The sequence below is a fragment of the Melanerpes formicivorus genome, unplaced genomic scaffold (genome assembly GCF_026170545.1).
Source record: "Melanerpes formicivorus ecotype bairdi unplaced genomic scaffold, bMelFor1.0.p_v2 SCAF_25, whole genome shotgun sequence".
NCBI lineage: Eukaryota > Metazoa > Chordata > Aves > Piciformes > Picidae > Melanerpes > Melanerpes formicivorus.
This window is the reverse complement of record NW_027142377.1, coordinates 2573518-2588812: the sequence shown is the minus strand read 5'-3', so window position 1 is coordinate 2588812 and position 15295 is coordinate 2573518. Positions and strand designations below refer to the sequence as shown.

Sequence of the window (15295 nt, the reverse complement as noted above, 5' to 3'; positions counted from 1 at the left end):
TATCTATCCCCCCGCCCCGTTGAAGGTAGTAAAAGGGAAAAGACAACCCCACTTAAAGCACCAAAGAAGACCTGAACCAACCGCCAGCAAGTTGTCTTTAAGTCACGTTGCGGAATACCAGCGGTGGGGGGGATACAGAGCCATTAATCAGGGACAGAAATACACTCAAACAAGGCAAAACACAAAATGTATGCTCTGTTAATGCACTCTTTAAATATTGCTGCCAATGCAAGGAAAAAAAACAACCGAACAAACGTGAGCATTAATTTCCAAATTTGCCTTCTCTGAACATCCAAAGTAACACTCTAAGGATGTGAGTTGGTGAAACTGCAGTACACCCTGGTCTCTCCTTCTCCCCTCCCAACACACACCAAGGAAATAATTCCAGAAACCTTCCCGACCAGAAACAACGCTCCTCTTAATTTTCTTGTATTTGTTTAGATTACACAAGATAGCTCCTCACTGTGCACACTCATGTGACTGAAAAGCCCCAAACGCAGAAACACAAAACAAAACAAACCCAAAGATCCTCTAATCTAAAGAAGCTGTGCCAGATTGTGGCTGGTTTTTAAAGTAGTATTTATCAGCACCAACTACTCTTACTCCTTTTGATGGAGCGTGATAGAAGCTGACTTTTGGAAGGGCTGAAATCGCCTGCTCTGGGCTGCAACAACCCTTCTGCGTGCAGTGCCCACGTACCTGCGCACAAGCAGCTAGGGAAGACTCAAACCCTCAGCCATAAAGTCTAAATTCCAGGTAAAACTCTTTTTCCCCACCCACAACTTCCTTGCAAATCTCCAAGTTGCCCCGAAATAACAATTCTGCAATCCCCAATGCAAAGACGCTGCGAGCTCCTGCTTATGGGAACACCTTGGAATACGCTTGCAAATGGTTAGGGCAAGTTTCAGGGTTACCTGGAGTGTGAACATAGCTCTGTCAGATTTGACATTGAAAGGGATGGGGGAAAAAAAGAAAAGAACAAAAAGAAGTGGAAATGAAACTATCCTTTGCAACAAAAGGTTAGTTTGGCTTGGAATACTTTACATGGGAAGTTAGATCTGACCGCGCAACTTCAGGAAAGCAGCAAATGCTACAACCAGTTGTAAGGACGCATACATTCAGGCTCTTGAATGATTTAAGAGAAAGAAAGCAAAACCAAAGCCAGCAAAGCTTCTTGAATTGAAATCATAAATTAAAGAGAATATATTCTATCTCATGTCTACTTCACAAAACATTTACTCGTCTATGGAAATGCAGAGCAAAGGAAACATTCTTTTGCTAATACGATTTCAGCCACAGGGTTTTGTAGGAGAACAGACCCGAAGTATAAATTAACACATTCTATCTTTACATTAAATATTCTGCCAAACTTGGGCACGATAACGGCACCTAAACATCACAGCAAAGCAACCTAAATTAATAATTTCCCCAAAACAAACAAAAAAAAAGGAGTCGCTGGCTCAATGTGGCACAAAGTCAGAGGGAGAAGATTAAGCTTTGGGAGTCCTTTAAATGTTATTTTATTGGTTCCCCTCAAAGTCCTGTTTGGCTGCGACTCTTTTATTATACAGATATTCATTCTACCTCGCACCCTCTGCACTGCATCTATTATTTTGATGCCTGCTCCTCCAGTATGGAGTAGACATACCCAAGACAATAATATTCTTAGCTCCCCTCCACTCAAAACCACAGGTAGTTTTAAAATACCCGTGAAGAAGTCCACCAGTAGAATAGTATTTCTCAGTATTTATATATATATATCTCTCTCTAAAAATTCTCCCCTCAAGGAATTTTGTGTTGGCTGCAACGTACAGCTAATACATTTTATGTATTTGGACAAAGTTAGTCTAATCATAACCGGTCATTGCCCTATACAAGCCATCCACCTTCGCACATGCAACGTATCCCGCTCTGGTTTATGGCTATTTCTTTCTCAAGGACACATTTTAAGCCATTCTTCCAATTTAAAAATAAATAAATAAATATATATCTATACATAAATAAAATGAAAAGAACCAAGCTGCTGGTCTGTTCACGTTTTTGTTTGGAGAAACCCTGCAACTGCACACATTAAAAATAAATCTCTTGCAATATAAAGTGTTGCTTTATTATACACACACACACATATATATGACATACTGTCACCCAAGAAGCGCCATCTAAAACGCCATAGTTGCAAACATTTAAGACTGTAACAAAAAAATGACTGAGGCTCCAAGTATCAGTTTACTATCCTTCAACAATTTCCCTGACAGTGGAGTCAAATAATGTTGAATTATGGACCGTCTTACAGGAAGTCTTATTTCATGTTCATTTTTTGATCATTTCCCTCCTGGTCCCTATAGGAATTTGGCTCTTCGCCGATTTGCCTTTACAAGTTTCTGCACACGTAATTGGCTTGAGCATTATTATGATTTTTTTTGTTTTGGTCAAGGAATACCACTGTGGATTTGCTCAACAAGTCCATTTGCCCTAAGAAAATACTGGTTTGTTCCCATAAAAATCTATCTTCTGCTGCTAAAGTACTTTATTTGGATGTGGTGGCTACTTTATAGGCTGCTTTCCTTAAAGGACTTTCTGCAGCCAGCCTCCTGTAGGGGAATTTTACAGTTTGGACCCGAGCACCTGGGTGCCAAGGTGATGTGGCTCCAAGACAACAAGCCCATGGTATTAGTTTAGGATTTACCTAAGAAACTGAATTTCTGCTGTCTGACTGCAGAAACTCTTGGGTGTTGTGGGTTTTTTTTTCTTGTTTTAGTTTGTTTTGTTTTAATCTGAGGGAGTTTTTCCACCCGCCTCACACAACAGCTGTGTTTTAAATCTTTCCGGGCTCCGACAAACATTTGAAAATTTAAACATGCAAATGTTTAAAAAAAAAGCTAATGATTAAATAAAGGTTTATTTTGAAATGGTGAGGATGGGTGCAATTCTTTCGGGTTTTTTAAAGTCCCAGAACCTGGTTGATCTCCAGTTCAATTATCCCTCGAACTCCCGCCTTGTACTTCTGGAGCTGAGATGGTAAACAAGATCTCTTCAGGTCCCACCCTGGCAGGCAGTGGGGTCGTGCCCGTGGGAGAAGGATGCTATTTTAGTGACCTATTGCCACTGAGCTAGTTAAATCACCGAACAATGCTCAGTGTTACGGGGCTTTACTTTGCAAAAATCTAGCATTAGTGTCATTGCTTTCCATTAAATAGGGGGACTGAAAGGCACTGGCATTAAGGGGCCTATAAGGAAAGAATAAAGAAGGGGAAAACCAGTAAATTTAAATTTAAAAAATTAAAAAAAGAAAACCAAAACACAAAAACATCCAACCCCTACCCTGTCAACTGTAACCTTTACTACCGCAATAGAGGGAGATGTAATGAAATCCTTAATAAAAGCTTTTACATACTTTACTCTTTTACTACTCTCCAAAACCCAGGTGTGGGTAGGCTGGGGGGACAACCCGCCCAGTCCTAGCTGCAGCCCCTCTCTCTGTCGCCACCTCCCCCACAAGCCGGCTTCTGCGCACCCGCGCATCCCGGGGACGCTCAGCCATAAACACGCACCGCGCAGGGACATCCCAATTAGCCGCCCCAGCGACAAGCACTCAACACCTTATTATTTAACCATTAGGGCCCTGATACTGCCAGCCTTGGCACTGGCGTTTACTGGGGGCGGAGAACGCGGACGACTGCGCATCCCCCGGCAATACTCCCCGCACACACGCTCCGCGCAACCTCCGCGGCCCGGGGGGGGTGGGGGCCCGGCAGAACGGGAAAAGCACGGGGTTTGCGTTTTTTCCCTTCGCAAGGAAGGTGAAGCCCTGCTGCCCGCGTAGCTCCGAGGATGCAGAGGGGTGTTGCACGGCCACCCCTGCCCCGTAAGGGGGGTCGGGGTACCCCGGGAGAGCCCACCCGGTCCCGCGTAGCGGGAAAGGGGCAGGCGGCGGGCGCGCAACATCCTCGCTCCTGGTTTACAAGGGAGGAGGGAAAGGAGAGAACGGAGTTGGGGGGGGTCGACATGCGACACAATCCCCTTCCCCTTCACAACCCCAAAACTACAGCTTCATTTATTTAGCTTTCCCTTTAATAAAGTAATGATTCGTCGGGAAAAAAAAATGGGGTATAAATCTTCATTTTGGAGGCAATTAAAGTGTTGATTTCATTCGTGCCCCTGAGCGATTCTTGTAATTTGCTCAAATAGCTTTATGTACCCAGCACTCCAGAGCTTTTAGAAACCCATTTTCTAGTTAGACTTGTTGGATTACAATTTTTATTCAACAGCAGCAAGCCGAGCTTCCCCTCCGCTAGGCAACCCCCTCCTCGTTTTAAAGCTCCCCTGGCTTTAAAGCGCTGCGCTGAGGGCCATCTCCTTAACTGCTTTTCCCTCCTTCGCAGCAAAATTGGAAGGTGGGGGGGGTGGGGTGGGGAGGAAGTACCCCATAAACGTCTGGGTTTGTTTTGGGGTTTTTGGTTTGGTTTTTTTTTTTAAGTTCGTGCCTTCTTCCTTCAAGCCTGTCTCCCCCTGTCCCTACCAGCAACCCGACAAACCTTTGGAGGCGAGGAGAAAATATTTAAGACGCAGTTGCAAGGCAGTTTTCAGTCGGGTAATCTATAGGGTAACTCTGGCTGACAGTGCTGGTGATAATGGCAGAGGGGCTGAGGAAAGTCCTGTCTGCTTGACTGCGCCTTGCTTGAACAAAAGGAAACCTCCAGAGTCGGGAGCTGATTACTCCTAAGACTATATTTACGAAGAAATAATTGGGGAGTGGGGGGGTTAGTCGAGGATTTGAGGCAGAGGGAGGGAGGGAACTGCGCGTGTCCCCTCTCTCGTAGCCAAAGCGCTGCTACCCCCTCCATTGGGAGACAGCAAACCGACCGGCCGGGAAAATCCCGCAGTTTTACCCAACTCGGAAAAAAATTTAAAAAGCCGCATCTCAGCCACTTCCACCATTCAGGAGCTTTAATTGAGCCTCAGGCACCTCCTGAATTAGCCCTCAACGCCGCCACAGAAAGGCAAGAAGCCCAGCAAAGGGAACAGACCCAAGGGAAGCAAAAGGGGAGAGGGGACAGCCAGCTTTCCCAAGTCATCCCTGTTTCCAACATCGGCTACAAGGCGGCATTAAAGGTTTGAACCATCCCAGACAAAACCTGGACACCAGGATAAGGCTTTGCCGGCTTGCTTTGGGATGGGGAGAAGTTCGGATCTTTGTATTTTACAAGAACGGGGTTGAAAACCTTGAAACATGGAGGAAGAGAATTTAAAACCCGGGGTCCCGTTTGATTTTCTCTGTGGTGCTTTTTGTTGTTTATTTATAATTTTTTTTTGCCCCCCCACCCCCCTTCTTTCTTTCCTTTCTTTCTATTAAGTAAAATAAAATGGGCGCGTTTGCAGCAGGCAGGCGTGCACAAAGCAATGTTCACTGAAGTCTAAAAGCGTTCGGCCAAGGAAAACTGACAAGACAGACTAATGAACCGTAGAGAGGGGAAGAAAATAGCCAGCATTTGCTAGATTTCAAACCCTCTCTGTCCTTCCCCAGGACCACCTATCTCGGATTTTCTTCTTATTTGGGGAAAAACGCTTCCCAAGCCTCCCCCTTTTCCCCAAGCCACCAAAAAGCCAGCCCTTCCCGGGGAAGCCACTTCCATCCCTGCAAAGGGTAAATAGAATAAAAAGACAAAAATTAAAAGCGACAAGAAACAGGTCGAGTTTGGAGGCGACGCTTTTACAAGCTCATCTCGCCGGGTCGAATCCGGGAGCAAGCCTTAATGAAGCAATAATAGCCACATTATTCAAAAAAAATTTTCATTTCGATGGAAATTTATCTAAAAGGGGACTTAATCATATGCAAATAATAAAAAGGAGGCGTAGTGACCCCGGCGGGCGATCTGCATACAGATTTCGAGTGCGTGCGGCGCTGGTCGAGACCATACCTGATCTGTGAGGTTTGCTGATCTTGTTATGTCTTCACTGTCCGATTTTGATCCGCCCTCTCTATCGTCTATCACCAAATCGATAGGCATTTTGCCTTTCAAACAGCTAATATACCGGTGGCAGAAATTGTCACATAATTCGTGTACCTACATTATGACAGAGGTGAAAAGAATAAACAAAAAAAAAAGAGAGAAAAGAAAAGAAACACAACAAACAAAACAAAATAATAATTAAGAAAAAAAACAACAAAATAAAATGAAAAGAAAAAAAAAAGAAAAAAGGGGGAAAAAAATAAAGGGGGGGGGGAAGGAAAGGAAGAAAATATAATCAGGAATACATAAGTAAAATTGACAAGTGCAACCAGTCTCCCCCCTTCACCCCTGTGACATCAAAAGTCCTAAATAGGGGAAACACACTGCAATTATCCCCCCGAGACCTCTAGACGCATCCAGAATTAGGAATAACTTTCTTTTCTCGCAAAATAGAGATATCCCAGAAAATTGACAGTGACAAGATGATTCACAGGCTACAACATATTCAACACCCGTGTTAAATTCATCTGCTCCCGGAGCTGTGGCCATTAGAGAGGTGACCTGCATGGGTGACATTTAAGGTAAACTATTTAATTTCAATCCGGTTATTTCATCAGAAACCCTTTCCAAAGGGGTGTCAGGACAGGGTTGGAGTTGGGGGTGGGAGGGAAGAGGATTTTATACAAAATTTAAACAAATAGAATTCCCCCCTGGGCTGAAATACATCACAGGCACCAGTGCCCCTGAAATCCCCAGTCGCTCTGGCAGGCTGGTACCTGAGCCCCCTCTCTATTAATGGGCGGATTTTAACACATTTTGGGTAGAGCAGGAACAACCTGCCAGTTATGGTTAGATAAAGCGGCCGAGGCGCCCGAGAAACTTTTCAGCTATTTCAAAACCTCTCAAAATGTTTATTTTTAGGAGAAAGGGAATTCTCTTCTTGGGCCAGCTATCAATGACACGTAAAAAAACGCTCAGGAAGCCAGAGCGGGCTCCCAGTTTAATGGGAGCTTGGGTGACACCTCCACCTTAGAAATTAGCATTGTCCCTCCTAAGATTGTTATCCAATAGCCAGCAAAATAACAACAAAAAAAAGAAATTCTTTTTTAAACAAGTAACAAATAAAAATAAAACAACAAAAAAACCCTACAACCTCCCCCCCCCCCTGCATTTAGGCTGCAATCTCTTTCTTCTGCTCGGAGATGCACAATATTCCCAGGAACAAGAGACAGACACCAACAATCAACTCTGCTTTGTCTCTGCAAAATGTTACAGGACAATCCATGCCCTGAGCCTGACCTGCAGATGGCTCTTAAAAATAAATGCTAAGGAATAACAAACAAAAATCACTAATAAAAAAAACCCAAACCCTCCCCATTCCAGCTATGCCACAACCAAAGTCTCTTCCCCTACCACCACCATGCAGAAAATTAAGCAAAAAAAAAAAAAAATGGAAGAGTAATTTTTCACTTAAAAATGAACAAACAAATAAATAAATAAATCCCAATTTCAGGGGCTTGGCTGAACCGACCATTTGGAGCCTCACCACAGAACTGCAACTATTTACACAAAGCCAGCAAAGTATTACAACGAACACAAGGCCTGGGCGTTTGAGAGCCCGGGTTTAGAGACTGAAATTGTAATTAAACTGCGAAGAGAAATGGACGCCAAGATTGGTCTTGACACTAATTACCAGAAAGAAAGACATTTATGCAAATTTACCAGAAGCCTGAACTTCAGCAGCACTGAAACAGAGGAGGAAGAAACAGAAAGAGAGAGAGAGAGACAAAAATTACCTTCTCTAATTCCAACAGATGAAACCTTAATACTTGTATGGCTTGAATCATCTGCAAAGATACAAACAAGACAAATATTTATCTCGGTCTTGGATTTGAGGATATCTCCCCACAAGCCGCCCCTGCCGCACTTTGTAGCTCGACTTTTCTCTGAGTAGTAAATAAAAAGTTGTTTTGATTTATGGCAATAACACTAAAACTTAATAGCAGTGGGTTTGTGCACTCTTTAACGAGAAGCGATCTAGAGTTAACCAAGGGGGGGTGGGAGGGGGGGGAAGGGGGAGGGAGAGAAAAGAAAGAAAGAAAAAAAATGAAAGAGAGATCCCCATTGCAACAAAGCAGCTAAATTATACAGATCATAAACATTTCCTTACCAAAAAAATCAAACACCCAACCAATCCCACCATCACCAGCCCTTCGCCTTGCAAAAGCGGGAGCAAGGCTCCTACCCAAATAGTTATCCTTAAGGGGGGAAAAAAAAATGAAGAATAAATAATTTGGGGTGCATCTCCGACCACATCAACCTTCCACCTTTCCCATGGAGCTGCTTCAAAGGTGCGTGGGGAAAAATCCACACTCCTCTTGGGTTTGGGTGAGCTGAGCCCACAAGACCCCATCTGCATGGGCGGGGGGGGCTAGCTTTACATCTATCCTTATGGGATTTATATATATACATACACACATTTTTTTTTCACTTCCACACGATTACCACACCATATTTACTTGTAATGATAAAAATCATCATCATCATCATCATTAAAAAGAATAGAAAAAAGAAATCCACGTGAGAAACTGCCAATTTAACACCATCAAAACCACCTCTCCAGAAGGCATAGGAGGTGGGTTTTGTTTGGTTGGTTTGGGTTTGTTGTTTTTAAATAATTCAAAAAGAAATGGGAAGGGAAGGGAAGGGGGGGATGGAAGGTGGGTGTCAAGGAATAAATGTTGTTAACTCTTACCAAGTTATCCAGTTCAGGATTAGAGGAAAAGAGGGGTTTCTCTGCTCGGATCTAAATATAAGAAAGGGGAGGAAAAGGGGGGTGGGGGGGTGGGAAATAAATAATAAAAAAGATTTGAAATATGGAAGCAGCAAAAGCAGACGTTATTATTTCTTGCTTCATTACACTGTCGGGTCCATTATGTAACCTTTCGTGCAAAGCCCTGACTGCTGGATTTTAGTCCATCAAGCCAAACACTTGAACAAGTGGAATCAAACACACCGAAAAATACCTACGGAGCCTTGCCGGGAAAAGCCCGGCCTGGCTCTCGGGAGCCGCGCAGCGAAAACTCCCGGCTAGGCTCCGCTCATTTCATTTCTTTAAGGGGGTGATAAATGCCGAGAGATTTCCCGATATTTTTTTCTTTTTGTTGGCTGTGTTTTGGTCGGGCTTGCCTTTTGTTGTTGTTGTTGTTGTTTTGGTTTTAAATGCCTCTTGCAGCAAGGGGGGGGGGGGGGGGGGGAGTGGGAAATGCGCATCTTTATCTCAACAGAGACTTGTTTTTCTCGTCGCGATTTTTTTCTGGTTTTTTTTTCCCCTTTTTAAACAGTTTAACAGTTTCAACCCGTTTGGTGTTTTGTTGTTTGGTGGGGGGGGGGGGGTGGTGGTTTGTTTTTTTTTGCTGACCTGTTTGGCGAACACTGCTATGTCTTCATTGAAAGACTCAGAGGAGCAAACATCGCCTCCCGCTACCCCGGGCTCCCTGGGTGTGCATGTAGCTAATTCACATTTCTCAAAAATCAGTGCTAAAAGAGGGAACAGGGGATGTCTGAAAGAAAATACAATAGTCACACACACACAGAGGGGGGGAGGGGGAAACACCAAGAAAAAAAAAAATCATAACAACAAAAAAAAAGATAAATATAAAACCCCACCACAAAAATAAAAAAACAAACAACCAACAACAAAAACCAAACCCCCAACCCAACAAACAAACCCCAAACCCCAAACATAATAATAGGTAGTCCCGCAGCAGCTTGCCTGGAGAAGGGGATACACACCGAGGGAAGCTCTGACACCCCACGTTGCCTCCCAGTCCCAGCCCACAGCCTGCAGCCCGGCATCTCCCCAGCCTCTCCTCGGCCTTCCACTGTTACCTGCTCACAGATATTGCTCCTACAACCTCAGGACAAGCTCAGAATAAAACCCAAGCCAGTTCTAGCAGCCATTTTGAATTAACTTTCCTTGTCTTTAGGAAAAAAAAAAAAAAAATATATATATATATATATATATATATAAAATAATGTAATCAAAATCTCTGGATGGACACTTCTGCCTTTCACGCTTTTCATTCCCATTTTCTGCTGGAGGATTTGCTGAAGGCAAAGGGTGGGGGGAGGGATCCCAGTGCAAAAAAAAAAAAAAAAGAAAAAAGAAAAAAGAAACAACCCTCATTGAAATTACAAAATAAAAGAAGCCTCTAAACGTACCTAGTGCTAACCAAGCCGGGCTGCCCAGCCTGGCCCTCTGCTCTTCCCCCACCCCGCGCTGGGATCCAGGTGTTTTGGGGCTCTCCCAGCTTGAAAAGCCTCCCCAGGAGAAGGGCTGTGTGTGTGTCTGGCTCCCTCGGCCGTTTAATAATTTAAATAAATAAATAAGCGTGGGCACACACACACACACACACGTATATATGTATATTTATAACACGGAGGTTTTTTGCTGTTGTTCTTTTTTTTTCCCCCCAGGGCTTTATATTTTCCCTATTTATTTTTTTTTCTTTTTAACCTTCGGGTACCAAACATCACTTGAGTTCAAAACTAACCCCACAGCTTTCTGATAAACCCATAAAGAAAGCAAATTGCATGGTTTTCTTTTTCCTTTTTAAACACACCACACCCCCATTTCTCCTCTCTGTTTAAGGAGAAGCGATTTAAAAAGGCTCTTCAACTTCCCTTCAAACTCATTTTAAAAGCATCTGCCTCCCAGTGTAACCCATCAAGCTCCCATCCCAACGGCCTAGAAACTGCTGTGCAAGCTGCCACATTGAGCAGCATTCAGTGATGTCGGGGAAAAAAAGGGGGGAAAAAAAGGTTAAAAATATTAAAGGAAAACAAAACAAAACACACACAAAAAAGGAGAGAGGAGCAGCAGCCCTTGAGTTCTTCCTTTCATCCCTCAAAGGGGGGATGAACGAGGTGGAAAGTTGGGTGAGGCACTCCAGACTCTCCCTACTCCCAAACTGCCTGCAGAGATTTTACCCCTCGGCACAGGTTGTGTGCCCTAGGAATATTATTTTCCTCCTCTTCCCCTTCCTCCTCCTCTTCCTTGCCGAGGTGATGCCTCCTGCCCCTTCAGCAACCTCTAGCTCCTATTTTCCCGGAGTTCTCGCCGTTCCCCGTGCCAGAAGCACCCCCAACCCTCTTTCTCTCTCCGTCCTCTTTTCAAAATAGTACTGATAATAATTATAACGCTAATAAAAGTTAAGTACACGGTCGTCTTTTCTGCGCAGCGCTGCCCCAATCCACCCTTCCCCATCCCGCACAGACGCAGCCCGGCCCGCACATCCCTTTAGCCTTTTTCTCCCCCACCCAAGCGCCTACTCCGCGCAAGTTACGCGGCACCTACCCGTAGATGGCATCTTTATCTCTCTTGAGGGCGTCGTTGACGGAGGCTCCCATGGCGGGGGGCATGGCGTTGGCGTGGGCGGCGTGCGGGTACTGGTGCGAGTGGAGCGGCGGCCCGTGGTTGAGGTGGTGGACGGGCTGCATGGGGCGGGCGCCGTGGGGGTCCCCGTACATGGTGGTGGGGATGCCCACCCCCTCCATGCCGCCGTAGTGGGGCAGCTCGTCGTACTGCGGGGCACAAGAGAGCAGACAGGCATCAGAGAAGGGGCTGGGATGGGGGGGGGAGCTCTCAGGGAGGTGGGGAAAAAGGAGGTGGGGGAGGCAGCAGCCCCGCTCCCAATGTCCTGTCCTTCCCCGCTCCTCCCCGGGGAGAAGCTACTTTCCCCTCCCCGGGGTGAGCCCGGGCTCTGCAGCGTCGGTTCTTCACCTCTCCACTCCCAAAATACCCACGCCGGCCCCGAGGAACGAAACACCTCCCCAGGCCAGGGCTGTTCCGGCCCGGTTGCCTGGCACGACTCAAAATTCTCCGCGTTTGGGACGGAGAAGAAATAATTTTTAAAAACACCCTAAAAATATTAAAAAGGAAAAAAAAAATAAAAGAAAAAAAAAATAAAAGGGAAAAAAAAGAGTTCCCCATCCCCAAACCTCCCAAACCACACCTCGTGAATGGAAAGCAGATCCCGAAGCCCAAGCTTCCCTCCGCTAAACTTTTCTTGCTGATAAGAAGTCAGGTACCTAACCCAGTGAGAGGATGCAAAAAAAGTTCAGCAGCGACCAGAAGGGGGGGGGGAGGAAAAAAAAAAAAAGGGGGGAAAAAAAAAGAAAAGAAAAAGGAGCGATTTTTTGGGGGGTTCCAGCAATTCCACGCGAATGCACTTTTGAAGCCGAAAAGCTGGAAACGTTTGCCCGGGCTCTCGGGATTTTGGGAATGCCTTTTTTTTTTTAAAGAAAAAAAAAAAAAAAAGAAAAAAAAGGGGGGGTGGGGGGGTTTCTTTGTTAAAGATTAAGGAGCGAAAGCTAATGCGGTTCCCAGGCAGCGGGGGGAAACGGCCACTTTTCATCTATTAAAAGCGAAGGTGTGAATAAACACTTTTAAAGATCCCTGACACTTGCTTGGACCGACAGAGTAAAAGGCAAGTTGTCAGCAGAAGAACTTTCTTTCCCAACCGGCACTCGGAGGGGCTGCAGGCAAATTAGGCAAGAAAACTTCTTCTTTTCGAAGTGAACTTCTTTTCCCTCCCCACATCCCTCCTCGCCCCGACTCTGGATTTTTTTTTTCCCCCCCTCCTAATTTCCCCACCAAACTTCAATTGAAGAGGTAGTTGGAAGGGGAAAAAAAACACAGGAGCTCGCATCTAAAATAGAAACAACAATACACATGGCAGTGCATGCTGCTAACCTCTAATTCCAATTAAAGTGACTATCTTTTTAAAAGAGCTTCCCCCCCCCCCCTCCCTCCACTGCACTGCACCTTTTGTGACTAGGAAAAAAAAAAAAGGGGAGAAAAAAAAAAAGTTGTGCTTACTCTCAGCTAGAAGTTATCTTCTGAAATTGAAGCAGTATACCATCACTAAACAGCAAAATGCTCAGAGACATGCACACATTCAAATATTTCAAGCACTGCTGACTTTAAAAAAAGACATTGGTAGAACTAGAGCTACAAAAACCAACAAATACAGAGGCTCGGACATATTCACTTACATGCCTGCATGTCATTAATGTATAGAAAGCTCGCCTTTTCCGAGAGAGATCCGGGATGGGGAGTAAAAGAACCAAGAAAATATCACTATGTACAGGTTTTAAGCCTACCAAGTACCAGCGATAAAACCTCCCTGCTGCAGGACACTGCTTTGTGCCCCCCCGTTCCAAAGAGGAAGAGGGGAAAAAAAAAAAACCCAAAACTTTTTTTCCCCCCCCCTCCCCGCAGCCTCTCTGTCAAGCCACGTTACAATATTATTATTTCACATTCAAAATCCATTATTTTTTGGTTTTTAATACGTACCCTTTGCGCCATCGGCCTGCTTGCTCCCTTCCTACTTCAACTTCTAATATATCCTCTTTAAGGCCAGTGTGAAAAGAAAGAAACGCGAAGTTCCCCCCCCCCTCACCCCCCAAAAAAATGCAAAAATCCCTTAGCGTCGCCAGCAATGGAAGCAATCGAGTAAAATCTTCTGCTTGCTGGATCTCAGCGAAGCGATACGGTAACTCAGCATTAAAAAAGGAGGGGGGGGGGGGGGAAAAAAAAATCAGAAGAAGAAAAAAAAAACCCCAAACAAAAAATCAACTCTCCCTCCTTCCTTCCTTCTTTTTTCTTTCTTTCTTTCCTCTCTCCCTGTCTCTCTCTCTCTTACTCTCCCTCTCTCGTTTCCAAGACAGCAGCGGGGCGAAAGCAAATATCCTTTCCCCAAATCAGTTTTTTTTTTTTCTCTCTCCTCTTTTTTTCTTTTTTTTTTTTTTTTTTCCTTTTTTTTTTTTTTTTTAAAGTGCCCCTCAAACCCAACTACCAAGTCTCATGGCTTTTTGCCACTCCGGCTGTCAATCACAGGCGAGGTTGTCAAGGTGGTGAATGACTGATGATGATCCGCTGCGTGTGCTCCCACCGCGCAGGACACCTCAAAAAAATGTTAAAATTTTTCGAGCGCGCTCAATTCCACACACAACCTCCCCCTCCTTCCCCCCCCCCCCCCAAAAAAAAAAAAAACCAAAAACCAAAACACCCAAAAAATTATATTTAAAAAATTAAAAAAAAAAAAGAAAGAAAAAAAAAAGAGAAAAAATATAATTAAAAAATTAAAAATCGAGGAGGGAGGAGGAGGAGGAGGAAGAGGAGGGGGAAAAAATTAAAAATTAAAAAGGCTCTCTAACGCGCCGGCTCTCCTTTTATTATGGTTATGATGATGATGATGATGGGGTTGGTTGGTTGGCTTTTGTTTTTTTTTGGTTGGCTCTTTTTTTTTTTTTTTAGTTTTTTTTGGTTGGCTTTCTTTTTTCTTTTTCTTTTTTTCTTTCTTTTTTTTTTTTTTTTCCTCTCTTTTTTCTCGCTCCTCCTCGGATCGCTCCTAATTCCTCGCCGGCTCCGGCTCGCTCTGCCCCTGCGCGGTTGGCCGGGCGAGGCTGGCGGAGGCGGAGGCGGGCCCGGGCGCGGGGTTTGCCGTGCGGGGCGGGCGCGGAGAGGAAGGGCAGCGGGGAGGGGAGAAGGGGAGGGGAGGGAAGGAGGGAGAAGGGGAGGGAGGGAAGGGGAAAAGGGGAGGGGGGGAAAAAGGAAAAGAGGCGCTGCTGCCGCTGTTGCCGCTGCCGCTGCCGCCGCTGCCGCTGCTGCCGGGCGTCCTCCGCCGCCACCGCCGCGGCCAGCGCAGCGCAGCGCCGGGCTGGAGCAGACTGCGGGAACCCGGAAGTAGTGGTGGCCATAACAGGTCGCGTCTTACACAATGCGCTGGGCTCTAGCAACTCCGCCACCGGCGCAGGGGGGCGCGCCGAGCCGCTCTGAGGCCGCACAGCGACGCTTTCCCCCCCCTTCCCCTCCTCAACCCCGCCATCTCTTCCCCTCCAACACTGCTTGTCATCTCCCCCACCCCCTCGTTCCTTCCCTTCGCTCCCCCCTCCTCTCCCCAATCGCTGTCACCCCCCTTCCCTTCACCGCTTCCCTTCCCTTTGTCTAATCCCGTCCGTCCGTCCCCCCACCCCTCGCACACACACACCGGGGGCCGCGCCGCCAACCCGCCCCTCGCTGGGCTCCCCCCGCGGCCGCCGGTCGAGTGAGCTCACCCAGCCCCCGGCCGCCGCCGCTGTGCCGCCGATGACCAATCAACGATGGGCTGCACTGTGATTGGTCCGGGTGGGAAGCGGGGCTCGGAACGGCGCGACATGGGGGGGGGGCAAGGGGGGGATGGTACAAGCGAACCGGACCGCCCCGCGGGCAGCGGGACCACTGCCCGCGGGGCGCTCCGGTTCGCTTCCCTCACCACCCCCCTCACCGCATCCCTAGT

At 46.1% G+C, this 15295-nt stretch overlaps 1 protein-coding gene across 2 annotated transcripts in view; it reads right to left on the bottom strand.

Moving 5' to 3' along the window:
- The window catches only part of MEIS1 (Meis homeobox 1), a 134229-nt gene extending 119408 nt beyond the window's left edge, over positions 1–14821 (bottom strand). The window contains exons 1-6 of one of the 2 annotated variants that reach the window (XM_068153076.1): positions 13312–14821; positions 11311–11537; positions 9373–9514; positions 8707–8757; positions 7748–7798; positions 5919–6065 (exon numbers count right to left, since the gene is read on the bottom strand). In XM_068153076.1, the coding sequence (XP_068009177.1) occupies positions 5919–6065; positions 7748–7798; positions 8707–8757; positions 9373–9514; positions 11311–11537; positions 13312–13323 (630 nt within the window). In that variant the 5' untranslated portion in view covers positions 13324–14821. Of the gene's footprint in view, positions 1–5918; positions 6066–7747; positions 7799–8706; positions 8758–9372; positions 9515–11310; positions 11538–13010; positions 13202–13311 lie in introns of those variants that run through there. The other variant, XM_068153075.1, reaches the window with a different exon arrangement.
- Positions 14822–15295: the final 474 nt, after the last annotated feature.